General features: G+C 37.6%; 2 protein-coding genes across 2 annotated transcripts; one reads left to right on the top strand and one right to left on the bottom strand.

Annotated features, from left to right (window-relative positions):
- Window positions 1-1547: 1547 nt before the first annotated feature.
- On the bottom strand, window positions 1548-2751 carry LOC106088727 (pre-mRNA-splicing factor ISY1 homolog). Its single transcript, XM_013254383.2, has 4 exons — window positions 2670-2751; window positions 2586-2608; window positions 2360-2520; window positions 1548-2287 (listed from the first exon to the last, which is right to left on the bottom strand). Exons 1-4 carry the CDS (start codon window positions 2670-2672, stop codon window positions 1638-1640), a joined length of 837 nt encoding a protein of 278 aa, XP_013109837.1. The 5' UTR covers window positions 2673-2751; the 3' UTR covers window positions 1548-1637.
- A 1312-nt stretch (window positions 2752-4063) lies between these two features.
- LOC106088734 (replication protein A 70 kDa DNA-binding subunit) lies at window positions 4064-8912 on the top strand. The gene is made up of 6 exons (XM_013254398.2): window positions 4064-4307; window positions 4410-4651; window positions 6943-7905; window positions 7974-8223; window positions 8289-8483; window positions 8552-8912. The coding sequence occupies exons 1-6, from the start codon at window positions 4269-4271 to the stop codon at window positions 8663-8665; spliced, it is 1803 nt and encodes a 600-aa protein (XP_013109852.2). The 5' UTR covers window positions 4064-4268; the 3' UTR covers window positions 8666-8912.
- Window positions 8913-16189: the final 7277 nt, after the last annotated feature.

Here is a 16189-nt window from a genome sequence, read left to right as displayed (position 1 = left end):
CAACCGCAACATGTGGACTCACCCGGTAGCTCTCAACTAAGCTTCTCATGATAACGAAGAACACCACACAAGACGGGATACGTTGATACTTTGGAACATAAATCTAAAGTACGTTTTTAGGACAACGGCTTGAGGCCCGTAGCATTAAAAGTGACATGTCTTTGCAAATGGGGGCTAATAAATACCAACATAAAACACAAATAAGTCGTTTTCTTGGGCTCTGATTGAATCCTTGTCCCACTCCGATACAATATTGCCGAATAAAAGCAGACCATTAAAAAAAACATTTTTGAGAATGCGAAGAAAGGGAAGGGTAAAACACAAACACTGAGGCGGCAACTATGTGAGCAACACACAAGCTGAAATAGTGAGGTCCGATCTGTGTGGTGTTCATTGCTGTCACGAGATGCTTAGCTGCGAGCTACCGGATACGTCCACAGGAATGCTCCATACGGAGTAGCTACAACGGCAGTCGCTTACAACGTGCGGTATCGAGCGGAGAGTCTCAGTGAGACGTCGGGCGACACCGGCTCTTGTACAAATACTGAGTACCTATGATGCTCGATATGACAAGGCGAGTTATTCGCGCCTTTAAAGAACCCATGTCCACCCTGTTCCCGCGGCGACCGGTCCAGAACGAGCTTGCACATCTACAGGAGCTTTACGAGAATCGCCATCTCCACATGAAAATGTGGCTACAACAACATGGCCAGTGCCCTGTATTTTATGTATCGGTAATGGCAAGTAAAGTTACTCACAACCCCCCCCAGAATGGAATATAGCTCAAAGTGATTTCGATATTTGAGACGTACTATGCCTTAAACTTGGATCACAAAGCACTGCCCTGTTCGTGAGCAAATTTATATTTTTTCCGTGCAGGCCAAGTCCTGACGGTCCTCAAATCTCGACATATCGAACGCATTCGACACTGTCAGCAATCCAACGCTTCTTGAGCACATCGCTTAATCAGTGAGAGCATAAGCTTCCAATCCTAAATAGTGATCGCATGCTGATGCTTCTTCTGCCTTATAATATTTTAGGTGGGTAATGCTATTTTGAATTCATTCCGGTTCAGCGGTGTGAACATAATATGTAGTGTGGGTTTTTTCGGATATATCCTCTTCATTGCAACTATCCGATACAAACCATATGGACATCTTCTCTCCATATTCTTGGACACGAACGATCTATCATTTGTGACCATACTCTGGGAAGGCTAGATCGTTCCGATACATTTAACCGATCGCAGTAGGAATGACACTATTGGTCGTAGTCTGAGTTGTTCGTTGAAAAGTACTAGGAACCAACTTATGAATTTCGAAGTTTTTTCACAGAAATCCACCAAGGATTTTTTATGTTAGGTAAAGTTTGGCAGCCTTCAATAGAAATTTCGAACTTTAACCGAAAACCCCGCGTAATCTTCAATGATGTATACTACTGTAAGGTTCTTACTGAAAGCTCACTGTTTACAAATTCCTTTTTCTTTTTTAATATTTATACTGGTAATTAATATTATTTTAACGAACCAAAGGTTCTCACCAAAATGGTTAATTTAAGAAAGTTAAAAAAAACACAGACTGTTTTTTTATTAAAAAAAAAAAATAATCGGTCACTACTATAAATACGCCCAAAATTATTCAATAGTCTGCACCCCCTCCATATTTCTCCAGCAATTCTTGTTTTCTTTTCCTCAGCAATGCATCTTCGATATCCTTTTGCGTGGGTACTGGAACATGAGCTGTAAATTTTGGTGCCAGCAATTCCATAGGATTATCCTCTTTTTCGAAATTCTCCGATTTCTTGGCATCTTCGGCAGCTTCTCTGGCAGGTATTGATAACGGATAGATGTCTTCATCTCCCTCCTCGTCGTCTAAATCAATGTGACCATCTCTGGCCATTTTTTCTTTCCACTCACGCACTGTGGTTTGCACAGCTAATTGTTCTATGCGTTCTTCCAATGGTATTAGAATACCATCATCATCGTCACGATAACCATAATATTCTGCATCGACATCTTTCATTAATTCGGCACGGGATTTACGAGGTGGTGGTGGAGGTTCTTGTTCAAAGAGTTCTCTAACGCCTGGTAGATCTTTGGCAGCACCAAAGTACTTATACCCACGGTTGCCCGGCACTTCACGGCCCTCGGCATCAAACATTTTCGGGCCATATCGACGATAGTGTGGTCCTCCCAAAGCAGATATTTGATTTTCCCAGTGCCGCTTTTCCCTAAGTAACTTGTTGATTTCATCATTTAAATCACGTATGCGAAACTCGCCAAGACCGGCTGCAAAATAAATTTCATTAATGTTATTGGAATATGGACAATTTTATTAATCTGGAGGTGGATTTTATTTACCATTTTGTATTTGAGCAACTTTGTTGGAAATTTCACGTATAATTTCCAAACGATACTTTTCACATTTCGGCAGGTCTTGGCACTCGGATGCCAGATATGGCCTGCGGTCCTTTTCTCCTGACTCGATTTCTTTGGCGGCACGCCAACGGGCCAAAGTTGTCCTATAAAAAATAAGATAAGCTGCAGACAACGCGCATAGTAGGCCTTAAAGTTTATTGGTACTTACATAGCCTTTTCCGCATTTCGAGCCTAAAAAATAGAAGCCATTTATAATAGAAATTATTAAAAAAAAATTGTTTTTAGTATTTACCATGTTCCTTGATGTTGGCAAACGTTTTGTTTACAAAATAACTTGACACTAAGTACGTTTGCGCCACCTACCATTCAGAGCTCAGACTAGTTGTTTTGTGATGCCATATTTCGCAATCAAAGGGAAATTTATTTTTGCAGCCTAATTTAAGGATCGTTCACACTTTATAATCTATTCGTGTGTTTACGGTAAAACACAGCAAGTTTCACTCAAAACCGCGAAACAATTAAAGGTGGTCTCATTTGTACAACAACCACAAATCATATGGTGTAATCCGCCATCTTGTCATCAAGCAGATCGACGTTTTGCCAACACACACAAAGAAATTTGTGTGCCAACACACACAAAGAAATTTGTGTCAGCTGATTTTATGGAGGGAGAACAGATGATCGAGCCATTAAATCCGGATTTAAAGAGCAGTATCAGGATTCACTAATAGAAGGTTATATCACTTGCGATAACATAAAGTGGATAGGCGCCATTAGAGATGTCAAATCTGCCGATTGAATATGCCATGAATTTGGGGAAAACGAAAACAAAAAATTAATGTAAAAAGAGAACAATTTGACATCCTCAATGTCAAGTATTGCCAAAAATTAAAAAATTGTATATCGCTTTTTTGCTTGGCTTAACCTTATTCAATGAATCCTGGAGCAGTGTAAACGGGGTTTAAACTGAAACTAAAGTATGTTTGGATATGGTTGCTGTGACCGTATATAAAGATCTTCCATCTTAATACCATTAATTTTGGACGGCAGATTCCAAGTGTTCATGTGAGACAAAGTTATCATTGAGCCATACCGAAACCAAAACCAGGAAGACCCTTTGCACTCCAACATTAATATTATGATTGCATGGGTTGGTATCCTATTCTGCTTTCGGAATAGCCGCTGAAATTTTTAGTTGTTCCGCGAGCGGAATTTGACAACAAGTAAATGTTTTTCTTCCCATACCACATTTCATTATCTGCACTTATTGTTTTCTATATTTGATATATTTTTCTCAAATAAATTAAGGAAAACGAATCATTGAAACCAATAAAACGAGCAAAAATGATGCCGGCAATAGTTTCCAGTGTTGCCACTGTAATAGTTGTTTGCCATTTTCCTCACTATTAGTAGAATACTACTTTTCCGCCTATTTTCAGCCAACGGAGTTTGGCCGCATTCAGCTTATTGTAAAGAGTTTAGTTATTTCTTCTTCAGTCTTTATATGTATACTTCATCATTGAAAAAGTTTAAAACCACCAATTCACAAATTGAGTTTGTTAATTCCAATGTGAATAATTTTTTTAATATATGAAAGCCTTATATTTTTGCTTTGCAATAAACGTTTGGCAACTCTAAAAGCTTCTTCTTCCTTTTGTCATTCTTTTAAAATTTCCTTTGTTGACAAATTCCCTTCCCGCCTGATTTTTAATTTGATGCGAAGAAGAACTTGCAAATACAGAAATTGCACATTCTCGAAGACGTCCACAACACAACATACCGCTTTAAAGTGCTTTAGTCTTTGATAGATAACATTGCATTCATATTATTGTGAGAAATATAAAGAATTCGTTTTATTGTTTTTTTGTACTGCAAAAAAATCCATTACAAAATGCCAGGCATTGCACCACTATCTGTTGGCGTCATTCCGGTAAGTGAATAGATTTTGCTTCTCTATTTTACAGACATTGTGAAATACATGGGTTGGCTCTTTGTATCATCTTTTTTTATAATAACAATTGATCTTTTTCAGCGTATGATGGCCGGCGAAGAAGTCGAATCTCCTGTTTTTCAGATACTAGGCGTAAAACGCATTGTGGGAGGGGAGAATGAACGCATACGTTTATTGATTTCTGATAGTATTTATTTCAATAGTTATGCCATGGTGGCGACGCAACTGAATTCCATGTTTACAGAGGACAAGTTGAAGGAAAATTCCATAGTTCGTGTGGATAAATATGTAACATCGGTGGTCAATAAAAACGATTCAGGAAGGTAAGTACAATATATGCAGTTTTTTTCTTTCTTAAAATTGAGATTTAAGTTTGGACAATATTCGCTGTCAGCCAATGTAGTTGCATTTGAAACTCACCAGGTCAGTTGTATTGGAGCGAACTGCTTTAGTTTGTTAGTACTTTTAATTGACTTATGGAGACAATACCCTTCCTAATCATGGGATTCCAGGCTGTATTTAGTATCACAAACAAATCGCATTTCTTACCCAGCATTTATAAAATCTGGAAGAGATCCCTTGACACTCGTGCCAGTTACAGTCAATATAGGAACTTACTTTTTGAAGTTTGAAACATTGGGATCCCTTGCATTAGTCCCCTCCTCATCGATGGTTTTGATGTACAGAAACAACAGGAATTGAAATTATTTTGAGTTATCCCCGGCGATTGTTTCAGTGGTTAAGTCGGTATTTATATGTTGGGAAAAACGTACCAAAATGTGAGTTCAGCCTTTCTCGAGAGTCAAAACCTATCAATATTTTTGTAGGAACCTACCAAAAACGGCAACTCTACTCCTGACATGTCTCAAAGGGGATTTTATTTCAGTGAGTTGGAAATCGAGGTAACTCTCCTGGTAGCAGCTCAGAAGATAATATTAAGGAAGCAGCTCACTCTGATCTTGAACCTTAAAGATCTTGGTCTACTCGTAGTGATGGTCGATGTTTGTCATCCATATGTAGCCAGTGATAGCCTTTAGTGCTGCGTTTTCATAGGTCTGTAGGTTTTTCAATTGCATAAGGCACGCTACTATAATTCACTGTTGGTCGGCCAATCCTTTTTTTGGCGAAAGTCGAATTTTCGACTTCGACTGCTGGAAATTAAAGTTAGTATATAATAGGCACAATGAACAAAATCGAGATGACCTTGCAAATAGCTCATCTGTCAAGAAAGCAATCACCTCGGTTTTTTTTTATCATACCGACAAAATAAAACCGCAAATTTTCGGCAGTCGTAGTCGAATATTCAAATTCGACATACATAATAAGGGCCAATGTCTCTTTGTTGTTGTTGTAGCCACATTTTCATGTGCAGTTAGTGATCCTCGTCATGGTCCTCCTCATGCGAGCAAGCTGATGTGAGAACCACGCGAACGGTTCGTACACAGTGCCTTTTTTGGTTCAGGTCGTGTGCTGATGGCGTTAGTATTGTATCCCGTGATCTGCTGGAAGTAGGGTTGAGTAGCGTTTTATGTGTCTTTGCGACACGATTAGGGGAGAGATTGGTCTGTATGAATTTCCTGGTGCGTGTACTTCCCTGATTTGAGAACAGGAATAACCCTACCCATTTTCCATATTTGAATAGATTGAGGGTATATGTCAGGTATTTGACTCCCAATCCGCCCAGATTTTTGAACTTTAGCTTTGATATTCCATGTGGGCTAATTGCCTTTGATGGCTTGGCCATCCTTATGACATCGGCTGCCAATAGCTGTGGTTCTGCGCCGACTGGGACACTATACAAAGAATACACAATGTACCCCCGTCACGGGATATCTGTGAGCACCACACAGGCTGGAGGTCCAATCTGTGGGGTTTTCATTTCTGTCACAAGAAGCTTAGCTGCGAGCTACCGGGCGCGTCCATAGGTTGCGGATAGTGGAATGCCCCATACGGAGATGCTGCAACGGTAGTCGTGGACAATCAGCGGTATCGAGATTTATGATTATGATTTATTTCCTGGCACTTTCAGGACAATATTTTGAGTGAGGTTCTGCTACTTTACATATTGCCGCCTTTGCTAACCATTATAAAAGGAATGGAAAGACGTGCTGCTAGCTGCTGCAGTCATCAAAGACCGTGCAAAAGGTGAAAGCAATCAATCTTCTCCGTCATTATCCAGCTGATATACTTTGAAATTCTTTCTTTGCGTTCTCAATCACAAATTTGAGCTGAGAGGCTTTTTCGTAATTTGTCCAAAACGAACACGATTGTACGGTTGGCGGTCGGTTGTACGTGCCGGATTGACCCGATGGAGTTCTTCTTCAGCATGAGCTGCCGCCTCAGTGTACAACACACTGCTACAACGAGTGGTTTTATCACATTCGATGCCATTGTACAATTTAAATGCCTTTAGAGGTTTGTTTTGGATTCCGTGGCTGCAGGGAAATAGATTGGCGACAGAAGTTTTCAGAGTCTGTTCAAAAGCTAAACAGCATGTTTAAAGAGAACCGCAACTTTGTGGGCTTTTTTACTGATAGTTTAATTTGCCTTACATTTTATTTGAAGTACCGAAATCTAAAAATTTACCCTATTTTTACCATCTTTTCTTCCTCAGACGTGTGCTTATCATTTTGGAAATGACTATTCTGAATACTGGCGATCAAGTGAATAAAAAAATCGGTGAACCCATTTCATACACAGAGGCAGCTACTAATTCCAAGCCCACTGCCGCTGTTGTTGCACCCAAACAACAGGAAAACAAACCAAAGCCCATGCATACAAATCACAACAACAATCATACTTTGGACCAAACCATTAATTCAGGCTTAACACATCCCATTGCAAGTCTAAGCCCATATCAAAATAAGTGGGTCATCAAAGTTCGAGTTACCGCCAAGTCATCATTGCGTACCTGGAGTAATGCCAAAGGTGAGGGCAAACTATTCAGCATGGATTTAATGGATGAGTCGGGAGAAATTCGTGCTACTGCTTTCAAAGAGCAATGCGATAAATATTTTGATATGATTGAGGTCGATAAGGTCTACTACATTTCGAAATGTCAATTGAAGCCGGCCAATAAGCAGTACAGCACTTTGAAAAATGACTATGAAATGACTTTTACAAGTGATACTGTAGTCCAATTATGTGAAGATGATGATGATGGTGGTATACCAGAAGTTAAATATGATTTGATATCTATTTCTCGTGTGGCCAATATGGAACCAAAAACTTCTGTTGACGTTATTGGTGTATGCAAGGAAGTTGGTGAATTGCAAGTCTTTACTTCACGAACCACAAACAAAGAGTTTAAGAAGCGTGATTTGACCTTAGTGGATGCAAGTGACGCCGCGGTAACCCTTACAATATGGGGCGATGATGCCGTTAATTTCGACGGCCATGTGCAGCCGGTGATATTGGTTAAGGGTGGTCGTATTAATGAATTCAATGGTGGCAAGTCTATAAGCATGGGTGGCGGATCGGTAATGAAAATCAATCCTGACATTCCCGAGGGACATAAACTACGTGGCTGGTTCGATAATGGTGGAGGTGCCAATATAACTACTCTTGTATCAGCTAGGTGAGTAATAATAAGCCACATAATAATTGTCCCTCCATTGGTAATAATTTTGTTATTCTCCCCTATAGAACTGGTGCTGGAGGCTTCTCCACCGAATGGCGTACTTTCCATGAGGCTCGCAATTTGGGGACTGGTGATAAGCCAGACTATTTCCAAACCAAGGCTGTGGTGCATTTAGTTAAAAGCAACAATGCCTATTATAAGGCTTGTCCTCAAGCCGAATGCAATAAAAAGGTTATTGATGAAAATAATGGTCATTATCGTTGTGAAAGATGCAATGCTGTATTCCCCAATTTCAAATACCGCTTGTTGGTTAATGTAAGCTAAAGAGCATACAAAATACATAATTTTTACTTTAATTATTAATTAATTTTTACATACAGATGAGCATTGGTGATTGGACTTCAAATCGCTGGGTCACTTGTTTCAGTGATATAGGCGAACAGCTGTTGGGCCGTTCAGCTCAAGAAATCGGAGAAGCTATGGATAACAATCCCACAGAAGCTGAAGAAATTTTCAATTCTATAAATTTCCATTCCTTTATATTCAAACTGCGTTCAAAAGTCGAAACATATGGCGTAAGTTTCCTATTGTATTTTTTATATAAAAAAAAATTTCCCCTTATATTTTTTTCCTTATTTTATAGGACATGAGCCGCAGCAAGTTAACAGTGCAGGCGGCAACACCAGTCAACTATAAGGAATACAACAAGTATTTGATAAACAATTTGAAAGAATTAACCGGTATTAATAAGGTTTAGTTTTACACATCCTATTTGTAATTGTATGCTCCATGATTTATATATAATTCGTTTTCGATGAAATTGTATGTGTTTATTGTTTAACTTTAACTTTACCTTAGTTTATAAGACTTCCAATCCTTGTTTTGTTATTAACCAGAAAATTATAATTTTCTGAAGGAAGGCATTCATCGTATTTGATATACAATTTGCATCTTAAAAATTCTACAATCATTAAAAATAAACCGTTCATGTTCTTAAAAATTATAATAATTTCAAATAGTGAAGAGCATGGCCTGAAAAAGATTTACTGACTCATGTAAGTGGGGATCAACATAGTGTGAACCGTTTTCTTTTTTTTTTAATCTAGATATTTTATTTCAAGGTGGTTGTTGCTGTTGTCGCCACATTTGTATGTGGAGGGGGCGATTCTCGTAAAGCTCCTTTAAGTGAGCAAGCTCGTTGCCGTCCATAAGACCGATTGGTGATATAAAGGCATCAATAACTCGCCTTGTCACATCGTGCTGACTAGAAGATAAACATTCTATACCATCATCAGGGATTGTTTCTGCGGTATTCTCTTCGCCGCCATCGTCTGCCACTTGCAGTTGGGTAAAATGTTCTTTCCATATCCCCAGCACACTATCTGTTGTTTCTTTGTCTCGGCAGGAGGATGTGCCTGCACCAAAGCCATCGGTTTGATGTTTAATTCGTTGGTAGAATTTCCGCACTTCATTCTGACTACTGTACATACAACTCAATTCGCCCACACTCACGTCTTTCTATTTCCTGTTTTTTTCTGGGGTATAGACGTTTCTCCTCTCCCCTTTTCTGCCGATGCCTTTCCTTCATCTGGCGCGTTGCTACTAATTACAGGGCTGCTCTGTATGCCGCATTCTTGGCTTCAGTAGCATCTCGATACTCTTGGTCGTACCATCATGGGTTTCTTGAGGGAAGCATCCGGTACCCAAGTAAGGATTTCGCGACATTTTCCATGGAGGGGCCAATGCCGTTTTCTCGCCATGCTCATGCTCAAGGCAATGATCCGAATCTAAATATATTCGCTCCATGGATCGATCGTACATGCTGGATGAATGCTTTCCATCTATCACCACGCGATCAATTTGGTTCCTCGTGTTGTAATCGGGTGACAGCCATGTGAACATTTGTATGTTGAAATCTGGTGCTGCTAACTACCATGTTTTTTGCCGCTGCAAAATCTGTTAGCCTCGACCCATTATTGGATATTAACTCGCGGAGGCTAAACATTCCGACTGTTGGACCAAAGATGTATTCCTTCCCTATCTACGCCTTAAAATCCCCAGAACGATTTTTATATCACAGCGGTCATATTCCCTCTCTGGGCGCACGTAGAAAATACCCATACATTTGCCGTACTTGTCTTTCGTCGGGGTATGGGCACAATTAAGGATGATGTTTAGAATTTGACTTTTATGCGGATTGTAGCTAGCCTCTCATCCAACAGAGTAAAGCTTGAGACAAAGTGTTTCAGTCTCCGACTAAACACAAATCCACAGCCAAATTCATGCCTCGTGTTATGGCAGATATAGTATAGTTCACCAACTTTTGGTGTTGTTGTGATGCTTTTCCCGGTGGTAATATCTGCTTTGAACTTCTCTTATGCATCGGCCAGAGTGTATACTGCACCTTCTATCTAAAGGGTGCGCACATTGCCAATGCAGATCCGCAAATCATGGTCCTTTTTCGTTTGCGTGGGTTGCCAACTTTAGGGGGGTCCGTTTTTATACCCTCCACCATAGGATGGGGGTATACTAATTTCGTCATTCTGTTTGTAACACCTTAAAATATTCGTCTAAGACTCCATAAAGTATATATATTCTTTATCGTCATTATATTTTTAGTCGATCTAGCCATGTCCGTCCGTCCATCCATCTGTCAGTCGAAAGCACGCTAACTTTCAAAGTAGTAAAGCTAGGCGTTTGAAAATTTGCACAAATACTTTCTATTAGTTAAGGTCAGTTTGGATAGTAAATGGACCCGATCTTGGGTCTTGACTTCTTGAGCTTCTAGAGGACGCAATTCTTATCCGATTTGGTTGAAATTTTGCATGTGGTGTTTAATTATGACTTCTAACAACTGTGCTAAGTATGGTTTAAATCAGTCTTATAACCTGATATAGCTGCCATATAAGCCAATCTCCCGATAAGATTATCCGATTTGGCAGAAATTTGCACATATCGTTTTGGTAAGACTTCCAACAACTGTGCCAAGTATGGTCTAAATCAATCCATAACCTGTTATAGCTGCCATATAAACCGATCTCCCGACAAGACTTCTAAGCCTCTAGAGGGCGCAATTGTTATCCAATTTGGTTGAAAATTCGCACATGTTTTTGGTATGATTTCCAACAACTGTGCCAAGTATGGTTTAAATCGGTTCAAAATCTGATATACATAGCTGCCATATAAACTGATCTCCCAATTTGACTTTCTGAGCCTCTTGAGGGCACAATTATTACCCGATTTTCCAAAAGTTTTAGAGATGATATTGTTCTATGAATTGGACGGACCAGGGAAGGAAAATACAAATTATAAAATGGTATTTAAAAGGTACTTTTTAGACCTAGAGAGTACTTTTTGTATATTGTTTTCAAGAATATTGGAGTGCCACCGTAGCGCAGAGGTTAACAATCCTGGCAGGAACATCTGAAAATTTTTCAGCGACATTTGCGAGGTACTTTGCCATGTAAAGACTTTTCCCCAAAGAGGTGTCGCTTTGCGGCACGCCATCCGGACTCGGCTATAAAAAGGAGATCCCATACCATTGAGCTTAAAGTTGAATCGGACAGCACTCATTGATTTGTGAGAAGTTTGCCCCAGTTGCATTTCCAGGTATACAAAATATATCTCTGGAAAAATTCTGCCCTCCCGATTACAGATTACACAACGTGTGATGGAAATTTAGTTAACGAAAATCGCAAAAGGGTTTTGGTTCTCAGACCAAAAGGGTTTTGGTTCTCAGACCAAACTTTTTTAGTTTCATTTATATATAACCCTAAACAAAGACGAAGGCGGCCACCGTTCCGCAGAGGTAAGCATATTTGTGAGATTGTGAGAGACTCCCCCAGCCTGTGTGGTGCTCACAGCTATCCTGTGCCGGCATCTCTACGAAGTGGTGTTACTATGCGACTCGCCATTCGAACTCGGCACATCGTTGAGCTAAAACTTTAATCTTACTGCGCTCTATAAATGGAAGCCGAAGACGAAGGGTTTTGCGATATAACCCAAAAACACTAATCGGATATTCAAATTTCCAGTCGAGTAACTAAGGGAACGCCCCACGCTAAAACACCCCATACGGCCATATAGACCGATTAGTACACTATGTGACTTGAATGAAAGATACCTGGGAGTCGAGCACGAATCTTATATAGAATTCGGAGGCCAAGTATCAGGGGTTCGTGTCTCTGCCAAAGCTTTCTAGAGGCTCAATAAGTCAAATAAGGTGACTTGAGACATATTTTTATAAATATTAATTATGATATGCCCCCTTACAATCTCCAAGCGATCTGCATAACACAAATTCAACAGTCGTATGGACTTGATTCTGTGGGCTAACAATTGAATATTCCTATTTCATGGTGGCAAATTTCGTAAGTGAGAAATTTTCGCCTCTTTAAGCTGAGTATTCTGTTCTGTTCTGTTGGCGGAAAGTTGTCAAACTCCAAATAAAAAAACGTCGGCGAAACGTTGGCTAAAAATAGGCGGCATGGACTCTAGTCAGTGTCGGCCGGTGCATAGAATCTGCAGCCTTGGGTTTGAGTGCATAGCCACGACTTAAAGACATTTTCTGGCCAAGAGATTTATGAAATTTTCGAATTTTGATTAAGGTAAACCAAGCTTTAGTTATTTCTCACCTTAATGCAATTTTTTAAAGAAAGTCTTTGAGTTGTTGTTATATTTTAATTATGTTTTTATTGCAATTAAATTTAAAAACTATGATATTTTGAATTGTAAGAATTTTAACTCTTCTCATTGTTCACTTTTTTTTTATTATATTATAATAATAGTTTTTTATATATATGAATGTATGTTATTTTGTTTATTTTGGCTGACTAGTTAATATCTATGTTATATGTATGTACGTATGTATATCTTAATGTTTTATATAATGGGGAAAGACAAATGAACTTATTACACGAGATTTCCATTCCTGCACAATAATTAAAAAAAAAAAAATAAAATTTAACAAAATTACAAAACAAAAAAAAAATACTTTCATTATATTCTACAGTAAAATAATATAATTTACAAATACGAAAACAACACAACTGTATAGTATACGTAGATAAATTAAAATACAGATCATTAAAAGAAATTCGTATGGTTTAGTAGGCATTCGATTTGTAAAAATAAATCCTATATCAAAGTGACAAATTTTTAATGAATATGTGTTTTGTGCGTTGCTTCAGTGTTTTGTGTCTGTGTTTGCATCTCTGTGTGTGTGTGTGTGTTTGATTTCGTTTATATGATTTAGCACTTTTTGTTATGTTTAATGGTTATTGTTTTGTTTTTAATATCGAATTGTAATATTCAATAAATATATATGAATTTTTCTCCTTTCTTTATAAAATCTTATAAATTTTTTTTTATTTTATTCGGTTATATAGTATGTGTTGTTTGAATAATATAATTGGTATTCGATAAAGTAATGCCTGCATTGCACAAAGTTTTTGTTTTTTTTAATGTCATTGTTTAAAATTTTTTATATATTAATTTATTTTGTAAAATAATTATTTTTTTCTATTTTTTTTTTGTTACTAATTCGTTTGCTTATAAAAAATGTGGTGTTATTTTTGTTTTACTTTTTCGAAACATTTTGATTCAATATTTTTTGCCTCCATTGTCACAACTTTTGATAATTTTTTTTTGTTTTGTTGGCCAATATTTGGTTTTGTTTGCTAAAATATGTTTGTTGTTTATTTATTTGTTTAAATTATGTTAACGATTTTTGCGCTGTAGTTTTTATAGGAATATAAGTTTTGATTAATTTCAATAGAACTGTTTTGGTTTATTTAGTATTTGTTGTTGCTTCCAATTCATTTTTTGGTTTATTTTTATTATCTTTTTTTTTTTAAATAGTAACTCTACAATTCTGTTACAATTCCAAAAACTGTTTTCTTTTTATTATTTATTCATTGTTTTATTTTATTTTTTGTAAAAAAATATCTATGTTTTTTCGTATTTGAAGACTTTTAGATTTATATTCACCACTACTTAGATAAGCAATGTCAGTATTTCTCGCAATTATTTCAAGAGTGTTATAATTAAACATCATATAATCTCACCAACCAAAGTCGTTTGTAAAAATAGCCCCCCTCCCATCAATGTTTGTTTCATCGGAGAACAAAGACATGCTATGCTACTACCAGACTTAACTCGATTTTATTTTCTCTCAATAATCTGTGTGCATAAATTAGCAGGAGAGCAATAACGATTTTACTCTCTCCTGTACTCTTGTATTTGGCACACAAGGAAGTTGATAACAATCGAAGGCGACATCTATCATTTGTTAGTCTAATTAGTGTCTTGGTACGCGAGAAAACGTGCCACCTGGCGATATATCCCAACGAGAGACTACAAAGGGAAAAAGAAAAGTCTAAAATTATATTGTCTGCTAAACGCCAAAAAGATGTAAGTGCCAAATTTTGAGAATTCCAGTTTTTAATAAGAATTGATACGACTTACTTAGTGTTTACCACTGTAACACTTTAACCACAAAAAATGTGTCAATAATCCAAGCCGTTATGATTATACAACAAAAACAATTTCGATGCAAGTGCCATTTTGATTTTGGTAGATAAATTCTGTGACAACGAAGCGCACCTACATTATTTTCGCTTCAAACAAATTCAGGATTCACTGAATAAGGTTAAGCCAAACGATGAGGCGACATACATTTTTTTTTAGTTTTTAGCAGTACTTGCCATTGAGGATGTCAACTTGTTTTCTTTTTACATTGATTCTTTGTTTACGTGATGATATTTTTTCTCGGCAGATTTGACATCCTTAATGATGTTCATGGGGCCTATCCGCTTTATGTTTTCGCAAGTGACATAACCTTCTATTGTTGAATACTGAAACAAATTAAGCAATAACTGCAAACAGTATGTAAGTTATCATAATAAACTTTTTTTTTTATATGGAAGTAGAGTATGAATCGCATGTTTAAAAGTAGGGTCAAGTATATGAGGGGCGCCCAACTCTTAAGCAAACTGCAAAAGGGATATATTGGCCGACCGGCACAATATTGGACACAAATTTAAAGCCTTTGGAAGTACAGTGCGAATCTTATATTAAAATTTGGGTTCACCAATAAACTTATACTGGGGGCCACCGTAGTGCAGATGTTAGCATGTCCGCCTATGACGCTGAACGCCTGGGTTCGAATCCTGGTGAGAAATACAAAGCAAAATTGTGTAGCAATAGTTATCCCCTGCTAACGTGGCATACTATATGAGACTAAAAAGGAGGCCCCTTATCGATGAGCTTAAACTTGAATCGGACAGCACTCATTGATATGTGAGAAGTTTGACCCTGTTCCTCAATGCAATGTTCATGGAAAAATTTGCATTTTTACATCCACCACGAAAGAACGAGGATACTCTAATCTAGTCATTTCGTTTGTAACATTTCGAAATATTAATCTGTGATTCTAAGTCGATCCAACCATGATCCTCTGCACATCAGTTAAATCACGATAGCGGTCTAACGCATTTTGCTCACCTATTGGTTCCAAAACTCAACGCGCTCATTCTGTTTTGGCCTTTAGGGCGAATATCATTTTTATTTCCATTTCTTTGTTTATTTCTCTTTTCTTGTCGATCTTAATGATCGAAGATCTTTTTCCAATGATTTGCTCCGAATGGGATTTGAAAAAAAAAAATATTTCACTAGAAAAAATTGTATTCAGCTGTTTACGGTACACTACCTGGTAATTATATCATGCATTCTCTTGTGTGTGGTTCTTTGAGTTAGTGTCAGAAGCAACAACAAAAATATCTATTTTCAAGGCTGAACTATATTTTACGGGGTAGTTCGCGAAAATCTAATTTTTTGTATACACCACTAAAATGATCCCAGGAACACCAATATGAAGTCCATTTTTGGAGCTCGGGGCCAGTAAAAATTTACAGGAGAGTAAGAATAGCCTTTAATCTCTTTTGCTATTTATTCGAATTAAACAGCTGGTTTTCATAAAACAGCTGTTCGATGCTGCAAATTTCTGCTGGGAAAAATTCCTCCAATAGAAATTTGCAAGCTCTCAATTATCTCAAAACGTAGCTTGCCTTCTCTTCTGATGGCAAATAAAGTACGCGAATGACTTTCAATAACAATTTGTGCATATTTGGAAAAATTTTTGAGTACTCTAGTCGTCGTCAGATCATTAACAAAATTTAATCAAAAACACGAAATATGTAGCAACATCACAGAAGCGGATTTGTGGGGAATTATTGTACATGCACAATTTTTTTTTTTATAATTTTGCAGCGACATGTCGCTG

Source organism: Stomoxys calcitrans, chromosome 2 (assembly GCF_963082655.1).
Source record: "Stomoxys calcitrans chromosome 2, idStoCalc2.1, whole genome shotgun sequence".
In the NCBI taxonomy this organism is placed as follows: Eukaryota; Metazoa; Arthropoda; class Insecta; order Diptera; family Muscidae; genus Stomoxys; species Stomoxys calcitrans.
The sequence above is the reverse complement of the archived record's forward strand: the minus strand, read 5'-3'. Positions and strand labels throughout refer to the sequence as shown.

What these genes read in the sequence shown, in the direction of transcription:
- LOC106088734 (XM_013254398.2), top strand. Translation starts at nt 4,269, where the DNA reads ATGCCAGGCATTGCACCACTATCTGTTGGCGTCATTCCG. An exon ending in ACTACTCTTGTATCAGCTAG is followed by an intron (nt 7,906 to 7,973) that starts GTGAGTAATAAT and finishes TCTCCCCTATAG; the next exon opens with AACTGGTGCTGGAGGCTTCT. An exon ending in CAAAAGTCGAAACATATGGC is followed by an intron (nt 8,484 to 8,551) that starts GTAAGTTTCCTA and finishes CTTATTTTATAG; the next exon opens with GACATGAGCCGCAGCAAGTT.
- LOC106088727 (XM_013254383.2), bottom strand. An exon ending in CGAAATGCGGAAAAGGCTAT is followed by an intron (nt 2,521 to 2,585) that starts GTAAGTACCAAT and finishes TATTTTTTATAG; the next exon opens with GACAACTTTGGCCCGTTGGC. An exon ending in AGTTGCTCAAATACAAAATG is followed by an intron (nt 2,288 to 2,359) that starts GTAAATAAAATC and finishes TTTATTTTGCAG; the next exon opens with CCGGTCTTGGCGAGTTTCGC.